This window comes from Pituophis catenifer, unplaced genomic scaffold (assembly GCF_029215685.1).
Source record: "Pituophis catenifer annectens isolate HBS135680 unplaced genomic scaffold, rPitCat1.0.hap2 SCAF_2, whole genome shotgun sequence".
Classification (NCBI taxonomy): domain Eukaryota; kingdom Metazoa; phylum Chordata; class Lepidosauria; order Squamata; family Colubridae; genus Pituophis; species Pituophis catenifer.
This window is the reverse complement of record NW_027256882.1, coordinates 153,857,864-153,880,421: the sequence shown is the minus strand read 5'-3', so window position 1 is coordinate 153,880,421 and position 22,558 is coordinate 153,857,864. Positions and strand designations below refer to the sequence as shown.

Below are 22,558 nucleotides of genomic sequence, written 5' to 3'. Positions count from 1 at the left end.
AGGTCCAGTTCCTGAAAATCTCAGAGAATTTGGTTTTCAATCCTGAGGTGAATCAAGCGTGGCAGAAAGGGTGTTCATGTGTGATTGACAATTCACACAGAGAGAAACAACAGGAAACAGTCGCAATGCATGAGCTCCTTTTCGATCTCAGAGAGTCTGGTGAATTCCCCAATTGTCCAAGGCAGTGGGAAGCTCTTTCTGAGACAGATCTTGGCACCCTGGAAGCAGCATTTTGAAAGTGAGACAGATGGAGAGGAATGGTGCTGTGGCATTGTGATGGATTAGGGAAAATTCAGAGAACAGCACAATTTTTCTTTCAGCCAAGAGTCACAGTACCAAACTGCTACAGATTAAGTGAATTAAGTACCTGTAATATAGATAAGTAATACTGCATTCATTAGAAAATAGTTCTCTTTTTATGACCCTCGTGTTCTTTTTCCTCATCTCAAATAATTCCACCATTTCCCAGGCCTGCCCTGAACATAAGAAAACTCCCCCCCATCCCGAGCCAAATTTAAACAAATCACCAGTATTCAGGGGTGGGCTTCAAAATTTTTAGCAAGGGGTTCTCTGCCCGGTTGCTGGGTGAGCATGGCCATGGTCGACCTCCTGTACCATGGCGGGGGGGGGGGGTGTTTTTGCCCTCCCTGGACTCCAGAGGCTTTCCTCGAGCCTCTGGGAGGGCAAAAATGGCCTCCCCAGGCTCTGGAGGCCCTCTGGAGGCCGGAAATGTTTCCGGCCTTCCCAAACTTCTAGTAGGCCTATTTTCACCCTACCCAAGCCTCCTTGCATGCCCTACATTTACCTGCATCCAAAACAGACCGTGTGGGGACTCCTGGGAGGGGTGGGGTGCGGTGAGCAGGGCCAGCCAGGAGTGGGATTTGGAGGTTCTCCAAACTGCACAGAATCTTTGCTAGAGGTTCTCCTGAACCCCTGTGAACCCCCAGCAGCCCACCCCTGCCAGTATTAAGAAGGCTCTAAAACAAAACCTGAGAACTCAATTGGGGTGTATCAGCAGGAAAATTCCTCCCATTGATCACTGGGTCTTAGTTCACCTCTGCCTGATGTCAGCTAGTATTGAGCATTCCTCCTGTTCTGCTGCTCAGCAACAATATTGTTTTATTTTACAGACCAATTCAGAGTTTATTAAAGCTTGTTCTGACCTAGGCTTCCTGATATAGTAAAAAGCACACAATTAGTCCCCAAACCCCCTTTTTTTAATTTTAATGGCTGTGAATTTCTTTCATTCACAGCACGTGCTGAATCACCAAGAGTTTATAAATAGTCCAACAGAAGTTTGTCACAGTCCTTCGGATAAGGCTGGTAAACACCCACCTTTATCTTCTTTGACATGCTGCCAAAGACCTAATTGGCAATTATCTTGGCAAGGCCACACGGAAACACAGAGTCAAAAACGGAGCTTCAAAGTATAAACCGACACCATCCACAAAGTTGCTTCCTGCAAAGGCCCACATGCCTTTGCTCTTCCTTTATGTCTTATGGGAAGAGCCAATCATCTCCAAGCCTTACTTCCAAATCATCCCTTTTGTTTTATCTGTTCTTGCCTTCTGGCAGCTCTGTGCATGCGCGCACTAGGAACAGGCTCTTCCTGTTCCTCTGTCTCTCTGATGTCTGATTCTGGAGGCTCCGGAGTCCTCACATAACTTCCAGATGGCCCTGGCCCCATCTCTGCCTCCGACACAGATCCCTCGTCCATGCCGTCCCCAGACTCCAGGACTGGCCCCAGCCTCCTCACTGTCCGACTCTGCTGCCAGCTCCGCAGGCTGCTGGCAGACCACAACAAAGCTGCCACTACTACACAGATGCTAAAAAATTGCTCTGGTCTGACTTCCCTCTCTTTCATTTGCAGGTAGCTTTAGATCTGAAGGGAAGAAGTCTTGGCTCAGATCTCGGTCACTTGCAACTCCTGTTTTTGAGCAACTCACCCACGTTTATTCTTGAGCCTGACATGATGTCAAAAACCTTTTCAGAGAAAATGATTGACGGGACATTTATTTAAGTCTGAAGGAATGACAATATTAATGTTTTTGCACTGATGATGAGACTGAACTGTGACAACAGAAAAAATGGGCAGGCAATCCATGCCAAAGATGACATACCTCCTACTGTTCCGGATGCATGGTTACAGCAGTAGGTCTTTGGCCTGAAGACTCAGCGTGATACTTTTATTTCCAAGCCTAATAGGTGAGTAAAATCATTTCTGTAGCACTGAAGAGTGCTGGAACTAACCAAATGCATCTCAACTGTCTTGGCAACTTGTCAACAGTAAAGGCAGATTTATTTTGCAATTGTTGACTGGTTTCTGTCTCATCCTAGTTCCTTCTCTCTTTCCGCTTCTTCCCTGTTCATTATTTATGAAGCATAGAGAGTGATGCTCAGCATCAAAGTGTTCAGTCAAAATGAGGTGTTTCAAATTTTAAAAGATAGTGTCTCCCTGTCTCCCTATGAGGTCCTTAGCAAAGCTACTTAAAATGGAGGCAGCAACCATTTAACAAATGAAACTACAAACAGGGATTCTGGGAGCACAGTCTTGCAAAAATTATTACATGATCATGTGACTGTTCCATCTGTTCGGCCATAAGACCGTGCTTGTCCATAGCTGCAGTCAATAAAACAATTAAGTCCGATCTTAGAAATTAGGGAATAGAAAAAAAAAAGCTCATAGCTAGTTTTGATGTTTACGGAAGTCTTCCCTTAAAATGCAGGAAAGCATTTTCTCTTTGATCTGATCACTGCTTGAAATGCTCTCATTTCTCTCAACTGGCAGCAGCTTCCCAAAATCTTAGGGATTTTATTCTCTTGCCCTGTTGTTTGACAGTCTTAAATTAGAAATATAGGAAATTTAACTAGACTTTTAAATGCAAAGCATTTATCTATGGTATTATTTCCTAAAGGGTGTTACATATTCATGTGTAATGTTATATATGCATTATATAGATGTATCTATTATGATTATCTTATAATGCTATATACTTTAAAAGAAAAAAGTGAATTATTATAAGATTTAAAACAAAAAGAAAAAAAGAAAACCCCTATAGCTGTGATGGCAAACCTATGGCACGCGTGCCAGAAATGGCACACAACACCCTCTCTGTGGGCACATGAGCCGTCACCCCAGTTCAGCTCTGCCCCACATGCGGGCGTGCCTCCTGCAAGCCAGCTGGTCTTCGGGTCTGTGCTGCACATGCACTGGGGGCGTGGCTTGTGCAGGAGGCCATGCATGCATGCACGGGGGGCAGGGTGCATGCAGGGGCGTCACACGCATTGCATTTTGGGGGTTCAGGCGCATACAAACGGATTCACGCCCATGCGCGCACACTTTGGGCACTTGATCTGGAAAAGGTTAGCCATCACTGCCCTATAGTATGCTAAAGCACCTAAAATAAAAACATAAAAGGACAAAAACCACATAAAACATTTTTAAAAAAAGGTTTTTAAAACACCCTGGAAAAAAAAAAATGGGAACTTAAAGCACATCTTGCAAATTGCAGTAATGAAATCTCTGAGTGGTAGAACACATGGCTTTGCGCAATTTTCTTGTCACTTTTGAGAATTGGTTTGCAAGTTACAATCAGTAACTGTTTTAATTGGACTAACTACACAGAAAGCACTGATAACCCATTAGGATCATTATGTAATTATCTATAGTGTTCATATTTACCTTTTCCCCTCCCATAATTGCACTATTACGTTCGCCAAGTCATTAGATGGGATCTGCACAGAAATCTACCCTCTATCAAAATAATACACGCCAATCCTTCCTGTGTTTTCGCAATTCCTATATTCTTCTTGATGGCCCGAGTTTCTATAAAACAGCAAGCACCATCTTGCTTTAAAGCATCAACTGTTTATTTTGGACACTACCTATAACTGGTATCAGACTGATTAATTTCCTTTAGTGTGTACAAGCACTAAGGTATAGTATGTATTAAGTATTATGGACTAATTATGGTCAATGACCAGCAAGGGGAAAAAAATCCAATTACAGAAACAATAACCAAATACTACAAAGACAGTGTGATTTGTAAAAGCTAAACTTAAAAACCAAAACAGGGGAAAATTGAACAAAATGCAGTAAAGGATATAAACAGAAAACAGAAATGCAATGGAAATGCGATCAAAGGGAAAGCCACTGCTGTGCCATCTTAGGGAAATTGCGGCAGAGAGAAACGGAGCAAGTAGGAAACGAACTGCTCTCCCTTATACAAGACGGGGGATTTAGAATAGAATAAATAGAATAGAATGAATGAGGTGGAAGGGGCCTTGGAGGTCTTCTACTCCAGCCCTCTGCTCAAGCAGGAGAACCTATACTATTTCAGATAAGTGACTGTCTAGACCACGGGTGTCAAACTTGCTGCGTCACATTGCCATCGCATGATATATCACACCATTTTTTGCCTTCACAGAGCTGGGGTGGGCGTGGCCTGTGTGTGACACATCCGGCCCATGGTCTGCCAGTTTGACATCTCTTGTCTAGACTCTTCTTAAAAACATCCAGTGATGGAGTGCACACGATTTCTGGAGGCAAGATTTGTTAGGAGGGGCCTAAAGGAATGGCTGCCGTTAATTGGTGTAGAAAAGGCAGTGGAAAAAAACACACAATAAAGTCCCTGGTACTTTCTGACCAGTGGGATGACCTTTCTCTCTGATTAGGATCCTGCTGTATCTCCCATCTGGTGCTGCTGAGGGCAAGGCATTCAGACAAGCCCAAGAAATGGCTCCACAGCATGCTGGGCAAACAAGGTTGGATAAATAGTTTGTGGCTATAACAGGTTTCCAGTTCAGACCCCCCTGAAAGTTAGCATACAAAACTGTCTGAGGTGTGATGTCAAAGACACTTGAAGGATTTCAGCTTAAGCTATCTCTAAAGCAAAGAGTAAGTAGAAAGGCTGCAGTAATGCAGATCAGTGCAGTTTTAACAATTTAATAAGATAATTGCATTTGAAGTTGAACCTTCTTTGATTTTTATGACCATCTTACGCTAAGTGACATACAAGGACTAAAACACAAAACCATGGTGTAGGACATCCTGGCATCCAAGGATAAAAGAATAACCTCACTTAAAAAGGAGCCCATCAACAGCAGCAAAGCTTACCTAACCTCTTGACCCGAATACTTGAGGAAGCAGTCAGATCTTCATCTTCTGCTGCCCTCCAATCCTTGCTCATTTCCCTTGGTCAAGGCCAAGAGCAATAGAACTATCTAACTAGTTGTTAGATCTAGAATAGATTATTCACAGGCAGTGCAACCTCACCACAATTCTCTTGCCTTTTGGAATGTTTTCCTTTAGTGTAGTCCAGGGGTCTCCAACTTTGGCAATTTTAAGACTTCTGGATTTCGACTCCCAGAATTCCCCAGCCAGCATAGCTTTATAGATTCATAGTTGGCTGGGGAATTTTGAGAGTTGGGAGAAAAAGTCCACAGGTCTTAAAATTGCCAAGGTTGGACACCCCTAGAGTAGTCGGTGGTCATCACTATTCAATCTGTCAGTATGATTAATTATAATTATACTCAGTACATTTTCCTACCAAAAGGAAGGAAAGTCATAACATCAGAGCTTTAAAACTACTGGCATGGAGGGTGCATATTTTCAAAGCTAATATTCAGAATATGGAAATGCTCACATAAGGTGCAAAACAGCATCACAATCTTGTGATGAACATAGAGTTTAAAACAGTTGAGGCTGCAGATGCAATTACCAACATTATTTGGGAAACTGTTGGGAAACGCAAACTGGGTGATTACAACTCTTCCTGGATACAGATTGGGGTAATCAGAAATGTCATTCTGGGAAGCAGACAAAGCACTGTAGGCTTCAAGATTTCCTCCGTCACAGCCTGTCACATTGTTCTAAACAAGGTAGCCCATATTATAAAAAGAGGGGAGGGATAAATAGTTCTTCAGATGCGTCCTAGTAGCAAAATAACTTTTTAAAGGCAGACATTAATCAATTACATCATCATCAACGACATAACAAATCACAACATTCTATTCCCTTCCATCACAAAGGGGTCCGTTCTTCCCCTGCAGTAATAATATAGTATAATAAGGGGCAGAGAGGAGGCAGATAGCATATGGGCAAGATACTATATGTCTCGGCCCCGTGGTGAGTTAAGTGATGCCATGTCCTCTCTCTCACAATGCCTGGAGGCTATTAGGGGCTGGATGGGGAGCAATGGATTGAAACTAAACCCTGCCAAGACTGAATGGCTCTGGGTTTGAGGTTCATTGGCTCAGAGAGAATTGCCATCTTTGGTCTTGGATGGGGTGGCACTACCCCAAAAAGACCCTGTGCGTAATCTGGGGGTTCTCCTGGACTCACGACTCCTGCTCAAAGAGCAGGTGGCGGTCGTGGCCAGGAAGGCCTTTGTACAACTGCGGGTTGTGCACCAGTTACTCCCTTTCCTGGACCAACAATCCTCACTCACAGTCACTCATGCCCTAGGTCACTTCCCGTCTTGACTATTGCAACACGCTCTACATGGGGCTGTCCTTGAAGAGCATCCAGGAGCTCCAGTTGGTGCAAAATGCAGCGGCACGCATGGTTTTGTGCAGACCCCGGTGTGCTCATGTATCACCTCTCCTGCGGGAGTTACATTGGCTGCCGATTTGCTTCCGGGTGCAATTCAAGGTGCTGGTTGTCACCTTTAAAGCCCTTCATGGATTGTGACCAGATTATCTGAGGAACTGTCTCTTGCCGGTCACATCTACCTGACCCATCAGAGCAGGGAGGCAGGGAATGTTGCAAGTCCCATCCTTGAGGGAGATACACCTGGTGGGACCCAAGAAGAAGGACCTTCTCGGTGGTGGTTCCCTCTCACTGGAACATCATCCCCCCAGAGATTAGAGCAGTCCTACTCTAATACTCTTCAGGAAGGCGCTGAAGACTTGATTCTGCCAGCGGGCCTGGGGAACCCAGAGTGGGATGGAGCCCATTAAATGGCTCGTGTGATCTGCTGTCGCCGGGGCAGGGGGTGATTTTATTATATTATACTATATTAATTTATTTGATTCTTTTTATTAGTTTTGTTGTTTTAAATGTGGTTTTATATTCTGTAAGCCACCTTGAGTCGCCATGGGCGAATAGGCGGCAATATAAATTCAATTTTTAAAAAATACTATTTTGCCCCTAAACTCTGCTGAAGATGTTACTTAGCCTGGTATTGAAATGTTCGGAAACCAACCCACAAGCTCGGAGAACGAACCTTCTCCCTCATCCTACACCTGAGCTACAGATATTGCAATGTTTTGCTGTATCTCATCTTATTCGTTCTTTGTCAGAATAATAAGCGAGACAGCATTTTGCTTTAGAGATTCCATAACAGGTTTTTCGGTTTTGGTTCGCTGTGGATTTTTTTTCCTTTCTAGAGTTTTACATCATTTTATGAAAATACACTCCAGTTTAGTGTCTAAGTAAAGGCATTAGCATGTAGATGGGAATCACGAGCAAAAAGAACATGAGGGAAGATTGTTAAGACCAAAATTAAAACAAGGAAATAGTGGAGGAAGGGTTTTGACTCGCAGAGAAAAATGCAAAGAGCTTAAAATAGACGGCCTGCTACAGTGCGGCAACTAGACGGGTGAGTTGCTCTCCTGTTTAATTAAATCATAATGAATTATGCAGAGGTTTGTAAGCTACTGTTCCCTGTCAATAAAGTAGCAAAGGATTCCAATCTTCTGCCAAAATGATATAATCATGTAGAAGTATTATTAGTCATTACAGATGTGCAGTGCAGTGGTTAAATGTGTTAGATTAGGACTGAAGAAATCTAGGCTCAAGTCCATCCTCAGCTACACAAACCCCATGGGTTACAGTCTCCCTCTCAGTCCATGCTATCTAGAGAAATTTTTTTTTTTTACTTAAACTGCCTTGAATTCCTGGCATCAAATATGGAGCATAAATGTAACTATTAAGCTATTGCTTAATGCATTGTAAGCCGCCCTGAGTCTCTGGAGAAGGGCGGCATATAAATCAAACTAATAAATAAATAAATAAATAAATAAATAAATAAATAAATAAATAAATAAATAAATAAATAAATGAAAAATAAATAAACATTGTTTTTTTTAAACAACAACAACTTTTCCGAGTTGTAGTGACAGTGATGATGGACAAATGAAACCCCCTGTTGGAGCTAACCAGCTATCGAGACAGCTCGGTGGCAAGTAAGCTGACTAAACCAAAACATCCACATCTCTCTAAGAATACAAATGGTGATTCCTTCATAAAAAGAAGATGGTCTGATTTGAAATTGGCAAGATATAAATAAGGATGCATTGTTTTCCATAATGATATGCAGGAAAAACCTGGGGAAACAGGAAGGAGTCCAGCAGACTGGACAACCAGCATGTAAGAGATGTCTCTGCTCATAGAAGGTGGAATGGTGAGGGAAATGTTTTAGAAGAGACCCTCCCTGGTCTTCCAGAGAGTAAAAGGAAAGAAGAGGTGAAATACTTTTAAGTCTTGCAAGATTCTGGAAGTCTTAAAGTTGCCAAGGTTGAGCATCCATGGGGTAATCAGTGGTCCTTACTATTTGGTTTGTCAGTAGGTCTAATCTTATTACCTTGCAATATACAGCTAATACTCCTGACTGTCGTTATGTGGCTTGTTGGCTATATCTAAGCTAAGAGCCGCAGTGGTGCAGTGATTAGAGTGCAGTACTGCAGGATACTTCTGCTGACTGCCAGCTGCCAGCAGTTTGGGAGATCGAATCTCACCAGGCTCAAATTTGACTCAGTCTTTCATCCTTCCAAGGTGGGTAAAATGAGGACCCAGATTGTTGGGGGCAATATGCTGACTCTGTAAACCACTTAGCGTGGGCTATAAAGCACTATGAAGGGGTATATAAGTCGAAGTGTTATTATTACTTTACATATCCCCAAGACTGGCATCCAAAAATTGCACTATGTTGTATACCTCCAAAGAGGAAATGATGCAAATCTCAGAAATCTTGGCTCTAAACTCTTATGGAAAATTTTAAGATGATTAATGTCCCTTGGGACGATGCTGAAGATGCCCTGAATGATTGAAACACTGGAAATCACTTGCTGATCAATGTGCTTTGCACAAGACCTAAGGATAATGATTATTCCTGATGGTATTTCTTGCCTGGACTGCCTTGCAGAGCTAACAGAAGGAAACATCTGACAGCAAGGTAATAGCTTCAGAGAGCTGGGACCACAGAGCAATTTCCATTTGTTTTATTAGACTGGTCCATGTATAAACAGAAACATCCTTGATAGCCACCAGTTAGCAGGACAACAGTGGGTGCCTTTGTCATCCTTCTTCATTGTATCTCTACTTAATAACTTACTGCAAGTCACTTAGTACTATGAATATATCTTCTCAATGCGTCTTGCAGTACACAATACATCTTCCTTATAAATGCAACAGTGCTGGGCTCTAAGCACAATTTCTATCAGCAGATTGCACTGTTGGTTTGAACCATTTCTGCCTTAGGAGTATTTCTGAGTTGGTGAGCATTTGTAATATACATAGTTTATTGGTTTTATATAGCCTCCTGTAGAGTTTAGTGGAACAGGACAGGAAAGAATTGCATGGAGGTTCATAAAAGATGAGATTCATATGTACCTATATTTTTAAAACAGTCATAAAGTTGCCATCTATAATATTCCTCATGCATCTTCTCCTGCCATTTCTTTGCACAATATTGCATATACTGTATAAATGCTACAACCAGATGACATTCAGCCTATGGTGGCAGAGTTCAATAATCAAATTCCATTACCAAAATAAAGATTTTAAAAACTGAAGATGTGTGTGTTCGGACAAACCCAATACTTCTGGTCAGAAATAATTGCATATTTTGAGTTGTCATTCTATTCTGTCCAATAATATTTCTAAAGTTCTGCATGAAAACTGTATACCTCTCATAGCAAATATTTTAAATGTGCTTTATCTCCAATCTCCATTTCTGAACATTTGTTTTTGAAGTACAAGGTTTAAAACATATTTGAGCTACTAATTTTGAGTTGGCGAATGAAACATTAATGCAGAAGGTACAGATAAGAACAATTTACATGCCTAAAATAATGTAATACTTTAGTTCACACCAAAGTGTATGCAACTAAACATTTTCACTTTAAGCCAAAATATCTGGAGTACTGTGTGAGATTCCTCCCTGGCATGATAAACTTTGATTCATAAGGTTAAAGATCTATGGAAATATAAGCAATTCTATTATACAGTAATTAGAACCATTTATTTTACTGAAAATTGGAAAATGCATTCATATTTCTATCAAGGCTGTAAACTACAGACTGTTTTACACTTGTAGAAGAAAACTTGGGTTTGGGGTTTTTCTAGAAATGCATCTCAGTTGCATAAAAAAAGATAGTAATTAGTCTGTTAATTCTTGAGTTTTAAAAAATCAAATATAAAACCATATATCCTTTAAAACTGTTGATGGAGTTCCAATGACTTGTAGTCATTTCAATACCTTCCTAAAATTGAGAATACCTTTGTGTATGTCTGTGTGTGTCCAGGGGATTGTTTGAATTGTAATCCTTATTAAAACAATGAAAACTCAATTTAAAAATCCAATGTTGAAATTCCACAAGCGTGTCTGACTGTTAGTCTGATTCATACTCTTGTGAATGTGATGCTTTTAGAACTATTCTTCAATTAGTGTACAACTCTTATTGTATCACCCAATTTATTCTAAAAGCAAGTAAGTAATTGATAGTCCTTGATTTTCTCAGAGCTGAAGCTAAGCAATAGCTGTATAAATGAGGTTTCTAAATATGAGTTTTTGAAAGACAGATGCTTAAGAGCAATACAGAATTCCTCTTGATACATGAAGCAAAACTAAATTTCCCCTGCAATGAAGCTATAATCTATCATCCATGACAGTTGCAAAATTATTTTCCATAACACTTTCTGCATTGCCTTTTTGCCTTGAAAATGCTTATACAGGAAGTCCTCAACTTATGACTACAATTGGGACCAGAAATCCAAGTCATTGTGGTCATAAGTCAAAGCACCCATGTGACCCGGTGTATCGGTCATTAAGCAAATCACACAGTTATTAAGTAGATGGCCACTATCCTTTGTAGTTTTAGACATTTATGCATTTTATACATTCTTTTATGTTTTCATTAAGTTAGAAGGAAGATGAGACTTAGATTTCCTATACGCCTCTGAAGTACAGAAAAGTGATCCTAAGGGCTTTTCTGCACCATAGTTTTACGCTACTTGATTGCTGTTCATAAACCAGTCAAAAACAGAGCTGGCTTAAAAAAGCCATTTCCACAGTTCAATTGCTTCCCTGCTTGATCAGTGGTGGGATTCAGCCATTTTGGAATGGTTTGGGCAAACTGGTAGTTAAATTGCTGTCTGGCCTCGCCCCTTCCAAGAGTCCCCCTGTGGCCCATTTTCGCTCCCAGGAGGCTGCAGGGAAGCCTATTAGAAGCAAAAATGGGGCGCCCCATTTTTGCTCCCGGTGTTGGGGTGGGGCAGGAGGCCGAGTGCTACCTGTGACACTCCCTGGCTACGCCCATCATGACCACGCCCACCCAGCCGGTCATTAGGGCAGAGAACCGATTGTTAAATTATTTGAATCCCACCAGTGATCATGACGACAGTCTGGCGTTCTCTCCAGATTGGTGGATTCCCCCGCTGCTTTACTCCTCCCACCACTGTTAGGAAAGCCAGCTCCAATTTCACTTTTCCATCAATGAACTTGTTTAAAAAAGAGGTTCTGCGTGAACTGATGAACTTGGTAACTTCCCTGCCTCCTTTGTTAAACTTTTTTTGTGTAATAAAAGCTTCCAGGGAAGATGAAAATATTTTTCTTGTTGGTAATCTATTTCCCTAAGTAGGCCTTTCACATAAACATTATGATTTTGTCACTAAATTTCAGCAATGTAATTTAGGGGAGCTCTTAAACAGAATGTGGGAGCCCATGCTTGATTTCAACCCCTGTTGTTTCTCCTTTCCGATGGCATATCTTTTTTCTTATTTTGCTTCCAACGACCATCTATTTCAGCTCTCTATCAGTTTGCCAGGAAAAGAATAAATCCCTTGTTCATAATGATTAGGTTTGTACTATTTAACCATGGACTGATTTTACATGTTTTTATCCTCACATTAAACTCTACAGCATCAGCTAGCAGGTAATCTGTCAGTTGTGTATTGTATGAAAATACAACTCTTTCTGCCCCACTGTGTAAGATCAGTAAGAGAAGCCCCTGCCTCACAGCCAGAGGCAAATAGGTCCCCCCCACTCTATATCTTGGTCAATAGTTCCAACTTGAACTAAGGATAAACTAAACTACAAACCATGGCCGAAGAAGGAATGAGCTCAATTCCAGCATCCTACAAACTTGATATGAAATAATGGCACAAGGAAAAACAACAGCCATAAATTGCCAATTTGGGTATTAAAATGAACTATAGCTAGCAAACACCAGTAGAAGAAGGAATTTATGCAGCTAATGGAACATGGAACACAAGAGTCCATGGTCCTGACTGACAAAGGATAATGGTGACATTTACATCTCAGGAAATGTCAGCAGTTGCATTTGGCATCTCAGTTTACATGAACTGTATAATACAGAATGGTTGAAAACACTTGGAGCAATTATAAGTTTGCCACAAGTTATAGCCTAAATAAGAACTGAGTAAATGGATTACTTGTGCTTTATGTATCTCACAGATTTTTTAAAATACCTCAGCGATTATCTTTTTATTATGGCATATTTTACTATGCTTTAATCATGTTTTAACTATTACAGCTTCCTAATGCTTAGACAGAAAATCCTTATAAATATTCAGATATTTAAGAAAAAATATGTTTCATTAATTCCACTCCACTACCACAAAACAATTGGAAGATGCTTGAATTTCTCTTGTTAAAAAGTCTGTGATTAATTGCCTCATAGAATAAAGCATATACAGCAATTCTGAGAGATGCTTTTATCATCTTTCGCTTTTGAAATTCCTTTCAATCTGAAATATACATATTGAAAGATTGTACCATTATTCACTGACGTGGAGTCAAAAAGAAACTTACTTTTATACGTTATTCTTGTTATGGTGTCTCTGTTAAGCATACGATTTAAAAATGGATTTGATGATTCAGAAACCTGTGGTGGAAAGAATTCATTGTCAAAACAAAAGTAATAACTACGAACTTCTTATTTTTGGAAAATGTCTATTTATCAGGGTGGGGGAGGAAGAGAATCAAGGGACAACTACAGAATTAGCAAAAATGTGGATGTACTGCAATCTGATGAAATGAGTAATGGCAGTTCAACTTTGTATTAGTGCAGGAAGGGAAAACAGAAAACAGAAAGGAAAGGGAGCTGTATTCTGAATACTCTGAACATGAGTTGCATCAGCTTCTTGCCATCCTAGTTTCTGGTTTTAACTGAAAATTTAACTAATAATGTTGGAAAATAGGCATAAACTGACATGGTTATGCCGGAGATGAAGAATGCCTTTCAATCCATTTAGGCAAGGCTGGTCATGAACGACTACAACTCTTGGCTTCAATTTTGTAGGGAAAAGAAATAGAGTAGGCTAGTAAACTCTAGACTCATTTAGGCAAAAATCCAGAGCAAAACCTGGTCTGTTCTGGTGATCACCACAGCTTGATGTATCACTTTCTGCCTCAAATCACAGCATGCTGCATTCTCATCTATGCTGCAGTTTCAGTGGGATGAACTGTGGCTTCAAAACCATTTTTAGCTGGAGCATTTAGTAAGGAGAAGGAAGTCAACCTGCACTCCAGTCGAGAGCAGCAAATTCTTCCACATCCAATATGCAGGAAAGATCAGCATGACCTTAAAATACTACTCAAGAAAGGTAATTAAGCCCTTGTCCTCTTGCTTTGAGCTTAGGTATGAATCTGGGGTGAGTCTGTTTTTTTGTGGTTTCTTCTGCAACATTTTGAAATACTTTGTCCTCTGCTCTCTGCCTTCATTTAGAACAAGGCTTGGTTACATTTATACATGGCAGTGATAGTTCAAGGCAAAACAGTGTGAAGGTTACAGAGTGGAACCTGACCATGAATTAATTAGCACTTGTCAGGTTGACTCTTGTGCTTGGACTGCATGACAACAAAATACAAGATGTAGTCTGGGAATAATTCCGAACAAAAATGCACCAAGGAAGTCTTCAGAATGCAATTCCCACTTACATTGTTTTTTCTCTATTCCTTTTCGCCCCTCTTACTTTTATTATCTGAAGAGCAGGATACTGGGGAGGATTTGAAATAGCAAAAGCAATAAGACCTATATACTGCTTTACAGTGCTTTACACCTCTCTCTAAGCGGTTTACAGAGTCAGCCTATTGCCCCCAACTATCTGGGTCCTCATTTTACCCACCTCGGAAGGATGGAAGGCTGAGTCAACCTTGAGCCTGGCGAGATTCGAACTGCCAAATTGCAGTCAGCCGGCAGTCAGCAGAAGTAGCCTGCAGTACTGCACTCTAACCATTGCGCCACCACGACTCAATAAACTCTTAAGCATTCTACAGTATGAAGAGTCTTTTTATTGGAATAATTTCTCTTGTAAACCAGGGGCACTTACTTATTGTGATACAAAGTTTTTGTAAAGCGAAGAAACATCCTTCTGAAATATTCAAGAAAAAGGACAAATACAGATTTGCTTTTTTTGTGTGTGTGTGTTCCGTCTATCCTGGGCATATCAGATCATCACTTGGACATATCGCAAACGACCCTTTTAAGTGCTGGTTGAAGAAAAAAAATGTGTTCTGCATTTTTCACCCCATCCAATAAGTTAAAAAGTATAATCAAGGTTGGAGCATGGAGACATGTAGGCCATCCTTGCTAACCCCAGCCTTAAATAAGGAATGTGGTTCAGTGGTTATAGCAACCAGTTATCCTCCTGGACAATGAGGATTTATGATCATACAAAATGCAGCAACTACCATCAGCCAAATGCATTATCTTTGTTCCTACCATGCCTATCATTTTGGGAAGTCAAAGGCTTATGTAGACTTCTATTCTCTGTCCAGTTACATTTGTTTCTTTCTTTCTTTTTTTTTTTTTTAAAAAAAACACCAACAAACTGCTGCAATGTGAAAGCCGAACTACCTTTTAGTTCCATTACTGTATTAGGTCTGAAATTTTAACTGGCTGTAATAGATAAAAATGGCAGCAGCTCAGGGGAGAATCAGCTTAGATTTTCTTCTACCTGTCACTTTTATAATGTCTCCCCATGTCTCTCCTTTGGCCGATTTTAGCAATACCATTCTAAAATCTCACACCAGAAGCAAACTGGCCAGTTACTGAAAAATGCAGTCGGAGAGAAAGGATTAAGCTCTTTGCATGAAACAAGGTGTCCAGATTCATGCCTGCTACAAAAAAAAAAAAAAAAAAAAAAAGGGTTGTACCAAATCTGTGAAGGGTGTGACACTTGAATGAAAATTTGCACAAAAAGCCCTTTTGAAGCACCTCCTGGAGTGGACTGGAGAAGCTGTGTCATTTGACCCAGAAATTGTGACCTCTGGGTGTCTACCACACATGTACAGAAGCAACTGTTAGCCCCAACTCTTCTTCATTGGGGTGGAGTGAGTGACAGGCCTTCTTGAAGGAGATTGTTCTGAAATGCACCCCTATTAAATAATATAACAGGTGACATATTGTCATCTGCATGGACATTGATTTAGGAAATATGAGATAGCCCTCTATATGTTGGGCAACCTATTCTGAGGACTGCTAATATTGGACTCCATCAGTGTTTCAGGCTGAAGTTCTGCTTCCACTTCTCCCTTCATGTCTCTGACAATTCTGACTATCCCTGACCATTTTTCTAGTGCCAAGTGAATGATACCGCAAATCTACAAATCCCAGAAAAGAACATGCATAAAGAAATTATTTCCAAATATTATTTCTGCCTTTACCTCAATGTTTGTAAATCATTTAGTACAGGGACTATTGGATAGCTCACTGGGGAGAAATACCCCTCTCCTTTGTGCAAAAAACCCAAACAAACAAAATACAGTCTATTCTAGAAATATTTATGGAGGGAAGAACCCCAAAAGTACAAGAATGGGATAAGAAAAAAAGCCCCCCAAAAGATCTGTGATGTTTTCTGAGCATCTGCCGAAGTATTATTATTAATAACACAATTACACAGTAGTATAAAACATCACTGCATTATTTGCAGATAGATGGAAATGGATTTGTGTAATGTTTGTGTCTCTCTCCAAAGTGATATAATTCCTTTTCATCCTAAAGCATGATTATGTTATCCCCAAAGAACCAGCAGTTTTTAAATGCAGGCAATCTTCAAAGTTGTCTTCCCCATCCTGTAAATAGTCCCCAGAATTACAATTCCTTTGCTGGATGGGGGAGTCTGGAAGTTGTAATATCAATGCATCTGGGGTACCAAGTAGAAAAGGGCTGCAGTTAGACTTCCTGGATTTATACACCAATGCTCTTAATTTCTTAAAATCACCCAGCAGAATGTAATTAAACATTTATGAAATTTTACTATACTTACTTTCATAAATATAGAAACTACCACCAAGCCATTGGGACTTTTTGCAGCTTCTGTGACATTTGTATATAACTCATGGTTATAGTGGATTAGTTGAACCTAAGGATAGAGGGGAAAATGAAGAGTAAATAGTGGAGAATCAAATCCACTCTCCTCTTATAAAGCAACAAACACCCTCTTTATAAGGGCATATCTGTTTGTAATGTGATTTCCATCAAGTTTGTACATTTTATGGTAATTTATTATTACTATTATTGCTTTGCTGCCCACATACTTTTAATAATCACTTTGGTCATCTGGCTTGTATAGGAGTGCATCAGTTATTCCTCTTCTCAACTATCAATGAGTGGATTGAACACTGATGCTGAATTTACTACAGAGGTTAGGGCTCTTTTGCTGCAAAAGCATTCATATAATCCAGCAATATGTCTTTCCTTCCTCAGCACTTTTTTCTTCAGCATCCCAAGCTCTGCACTGGGATACGGTAGTTGGAGGTGGATCCTTGCATGCTTGTGAGAGAAAGGAAATGGCAGTGCCAGCCATAGGAATTTTGAATTGGAGACTGTGAAGATTCACACAAGACAACTCACGAGAAAGCCTCCAAAGCCATATTCAACATTCCCCTGAGTATATGAACCTGAGCGTCACAATATCATGTGCCAAAAGTAATCCACTAGGTGCTATGATGTACGTTCTTTAATTTCACAGGCCCCACGGATAGTCCTCTTCTTACAAACTTTTTGCCTTACAAACTTCTGCTGGTACCAACAAACCTGTCCACAACTCCAACCTAGAAAGTCTCAGAAGGCGGGAAAGGGTTAGTTTATGGCACGCTGCAAATGTATACTTGGCAGCACTGTCACACATTGGGAGGCTGATTGTACACCATTTTGGACATTACCCAGTCCTGTCTGTTTCCTGATTTCATTATGTTTATTTTGCAATGTTTTTCTTTGAGTAGTGACTGTGAATTACAGAACGTCTGGAATTAGACATGTGCCATTTACATAAGGTAAGAAATGTACTGAGCATATTTTTTTATACTTGGTTGGATTTACAATCCAATGGACTGGATGTTCTGCCTCTTGGAATATAATCTAAAAAAATATAGAGAACTGTCTGTAATTACTGTCTACACAAATTATAAGCTTTTCCATATACCCTACAAAGCAGGACCAAAATAAATATCCAAATGGTATTTTGATTCTGGGTCACAAGTGTTGTAAGCTTTATACAAATCCAGCTATTATTAGGGGATCCGTGATTAACTGTTTATATATTTTTGGTATCTATTCTTCTGTATCACGTACTGTATCTATCTGTTCTTTCTTATTATTTATTTTATTTATTAGTTCAATTTATATGCCGCCTTTCTCCGAAGACTCAGGGCATCTTACAATGCATTTAAAAAACCATTATAAAAACATTTAAAAATTAAAACATTAAAACCCATTCACACCATTCATAGCCGGATCTCGCGAGATAGCAACAGCGAGATCAACGGCCCCAGGCCTGCCGGAAAAACCAGGTCTTCACTGCTTTTCGGAAGGCCAATAGGGTGGGGGTGGTCCGGATCTCAGGAGGTAACTGGTTCCAGAGAGCTGGGGCAGCCACAGAGAAGGCCCTCCCCCACAGGCCCGCCAGCCGGCATTGTTTAGCTGACGGGACCTGGAGGAGACCAACTCTGTGGGATCTTACCGGTCCTTGGGAGCTATGTGGTAGAAGGCGGTCTCGAAGATACCTTCCACACACTTCTTCCTTCCACACACTTGTGATCTTCTCTGTTGCAATATTTTCAGGATCAGACTCAATAAATCTAGTAAGAGTTAAAGGTTTAAATATTTCTCCTTTTATTTACATTAGGCATTCTATATTCACTGAATATTCACAGATAGAAGCCAGGAAATGGGTGCATACAGCTCCTTATATATACAATGGGTGGAGCTAGGTGTGGGAGTGGTGAATTATGAATACATTAAGAAGTGAAGAATAAGTTAACCCCTGATACCCCGTTCATATACTATTTACACATTAGAGAATAAGGCATTTACATGTGACAAATCCCCCTCTAAATGCCGATTCGTTATACTACACCAATTACATTCAGATTCAGGACAATACAAAACATATAACTTGGAAGTCAAGTATTTATGCTGCTTAGAAGGTAAAGGCTTTGTCAGTATGTCAGCTAATTGTTCTGATGTTTCACAATGCACTGCTTTAATAAATCCATCCTGAGATAATTGTCTCACATGTTTAAATTTTATATCTATATGTCTGGACCTTTGTCCAATGGCGTCAGATCTAGATATTTCAATAGCTGCTTTATTGTCTTCATGCATAACAAAAGGTAAAGCAGGTTTTTTCCAAACATCTGAAATTAAATCATTAAACCATACAAGGTTATTTGCAGCCTTGGATAAACAAACATATTCTGCTTCTGTCGTTGAAGTGGCCACTAATTCTTGTTTGCCAGTGTACCAGTAAACTGGACAGTCATTTAGGAGGAATATATAACCGGATGTACTTTTTCTACATGAGGTGTCTCCAGCCCAATCTGCATCTGCGTAACATGTGAGGCTTGGTTCTTTAGTATTATTAGGTTCTAACATCAAACAAAAGTCTAATGTATTTTTCAAATATCTTAATATCCTTTTAACAGCTTCCCAATGGTACATTGTTGGTTTGCTGACATGTCTGGATAATAAATTGAGGGGTAAAGCGATATCAGGTCTTGTCCAATTAGAGATATAAAGAAGTGAACCTATGACTGATCTATAAAACGTGTTATCTTTGAATTCAGGGGATGATTCATCAGCATTTCTTAGGAAGTCAGTCTGCATAGGAGTATCACAAGGTTTGGCATCACTTAGATTGCATTTGTTTAAGAGCTCTATGATCTTATCTCTCTGAGTAAGTTTGAATCCTCTTTTAGTCTTATTAATTTGAACACCAAGATACTTATTTACTTTGCCTAAAGATTTCAATGAGAAATGTTCATTTAGCTTAGTTACAAATGTTTCTCTTCTCTCTTTATGTTTACCTATGTATAAAATGTCATCCACATAGATCAATACAAATTCTATGTAATCATCACCTTTTTTAACAAAGAAACAGTTATCAGCAGTAGTAGCATTGAAATCCATAGTTTTAAGTACTTTTACTAAACAATCATACCATCGTTTACCAGATTGTTTTAACCCGTATAAACTCTTGTTTAACAACCAAGTCTCATTCTTGTTTGTGTATTGACTGTGAGGTGCTCTTACATATATTTCCTTATCTAGTTTTGCGTGTAGATACGCAGTCTGTATGTCATATTGAAATACATCGAGATTGAGTGCTGATGCTACTACTAGAGCTGTTTTGACACTCTCAGTTCTTACTGTGGGGGAATATGTGTCAGTATAGTCCTCCGGATATTTCTGTGCATAACCTTGTGCAACTAGTCTAGCTTTGTATAGAGTATTGCCTCCCTCTAAGTTTTTAATTTTATATATCCACCTAGTACCAATAATTGTTTTGTCTTTTGGTGCAATTGCAGGAGTAAATACGTTTAATCCTTGTAAACTTTCCATCTCTTTTTTCATTGCTAATTCCCATTTTTCTTTTTCTTTACGAGGAAGTTTTAACACTTCCTCATATGTATTAGGTGTTGTTGATTCACCATCCATATGCATTATGTAATCCTTGTATTTATTTGGCATTTGATTTCTGGTGTTTCTAATTGTTTTTTCAGGCTTACTATTATTATCATGCAAATATCTTGCTTCCTTTTTTGTTAGTGTGTCTGTCTTTATTTTGTGTTGGCTATTTGTCCATGTTTTGGTTTTGTTTCTATGTTTGTTGTCATTTTGTTTTTCTATAGTCCCTTTCTCTTGAGATTTTGTATCTTTGTTGTTACTTGGAAATATTTCATTAAGATGTATTTTAGACCAGTTGGCCTGCTCATGGAACACAGCTGTCCTGGAAACTATAAATTTGTTATTATTATCAATGAATCTGTATCCTTTAGTGCCTGTCTCATATCCCATAAATCTGAGTCTTCTGGACACATTTTCTCCCTTTCTTCTTAATTGCTTAGGTATGTGTACGTCTGCAGTGACTCCAAATATGTGCATGTGTGCCAATTTTGGTTTCCTATTATACATCACCTCATATGGTGTCTTATTTACAATGCTGGACCAGGTTCTATTCTGAGTGTAATTGGAATAATGTAGGGCTTCTGACCAGAATTGTTTGCTTAAGCCAGCATCTTCCAATGTGCATCTAATCATGGTTTGTAACATTGAGTTCTTCCTCTCCGCAATCCCGTTCTGAAACGCAGAAAATGGGCTAGATGTGTAATGTAACATTCCTTTGTCCTTCAGCCATTGGGAGAATTCTTTAGACATGAATTCACATCCCCTATCTGTCATGATTTGTTTTATTTTGATATTGTGTTGTGTTTCTACGCGTTTATAAAATTCTTTAAATTTCTGAAAAGTTTCATCTTTGTGTTTTAATGTATAAACAAATCCATAGCGACTATAATCGTCCACTATGGTTAAGAAGTAACGTTTTCTATAAGTGATTGATGGAGTTAGTGGACCAACTAAGTCCATGTGTACTAAATCAAAAATTTTGTTGGTTGACCTAGTTGATTTCCTTGGCCTGGGGCTAGTTTTTAGTTTTGTAGATTTACATACTGAGCATTCCAAATAGTTTTCACAATTTTTTATTTTAACACCTTCTGCATGTTCAGTCATTTTTTGTACTACAGGAAAACTGGCATGTCCTAACTTCCTATGTAAAATGTGAGCACACTCATCATGAATTGGCTTACCTATTTTTGGTTTTTTTTCATTATGTGCATCTTTGTGATCATGAGATATTTTACATTCATCATTGTCACTGTTGCTAATGTTTTCATCATCTACTTCAATACAATCTTCCATATTTGAATCAATGTTGTGCAACCATTTTTCCTTTGTTATTAAATAAGGTAGGCCTCCTTTAATCATTACACTGCCTATATCTATTTTATTTCTCTCCAAAGTCGCTTTTCCTTTAGAAAAAACAATGTTAATATCAGAATCTCTGCTTAGTTTTATGGCACTTAGTATGTTATGAGGTATTTCGGGTATTAGTAATACCCCCTCTATTTTTCCTAGGCCAGGTAAGGTTACATTCCCTCTACCTAATACTTGAACCTTTTCTTGGTTAGCTACCTTTATTACAAATTTATCCTCTACAAATGAAGATAATATATTTTTGTTATTAGTGGTGTGATTAGTTGCTCCAGAATCAATAAGCCAATTATTGTTCTCAGTCTGCTGTGTGTTAATGTTGTCTTGTTTATTTAACCCATTCAGTGAACCAGATTTTCTATCCTTTGAATTATCTCTGCCCCCTCTATTCTCTTTGTAATTTGGTGGGCTTCTATATCTATGTCTATCAATGGAAGACTGTCTATAATTGTATTTGTTTCTGTATTCTGACCTATGTCTTTCTTTTGAAATTTTGGGGCAATCTCTTCTATTGTGTTCCCTGGATCCACAGTTGTGACATCTAAAAGTTTCATTATATTTTTCTTGAAAAGCTACTTTTCTATATGGTTTGTGCTCAATGTGATTGTTAGAGCGATTCCTCCTTGAATTGTCTTCTGCTATTAACTTATTGGATAGACTTTCTATGGATAAGTATCCTAGATTGATTGTGTCTAAATGTGACATATAATTATCCCATGATGGGTCAAGTGAGTTGATGATAACACTTTTCATTGTTTGGTCTGAAATCACCTCCCCCCTTAAATGCAGTTCAGCTCTTATTTTGTTTAAAGATATTAAGTGCTCACTTATGGAAACCCCTGGTTTTATCCTAGATGAAAAGAAATCTTTAGACATTCTTGTGGTAGTAGCTACACTGTCACTGTGAAATAAATTGAACATGCATTGAATAATTTCTGAAACAGTCAGATTTTGCTTAATGCTGTGATACATAGTAGGAGATACACTAGAAATTAATAAGAAAAATGCTCTATGGTGTAAACAGTCTAATTTTAGAGTC

The 22,558-nt window shown here is 39.2% G+C and overlaps 1 protein-coding gene across 1 annotated transcript in view; it reads right to left on the bottom strand.

Moving 5' to 3' along the window:
- Window positions 1–22,558, bottom strand: part of CA10 (carbonic anhydrase 10) — a 411,697-nt gene that overhangs the window by 10,704 nt on the left and 378,435 nt on the right. The window contains exons 5-6 of the mRNA XM_070934829.1: window positions 16,514–16,609; window positions 13,056–13,128 (exon numbers count right to left, since the gene is read on the bottom strand). Of these exons, the coding sequence (XP_070790930.1) occupies window positions 13,056–13,128; window positions 16,514–16,609 (169 nt within the window). The remainder of the gene's footprint in view (window positions 1–13,055; window positions 13,129–16,513; window positions 16,610–22,558) is intronic.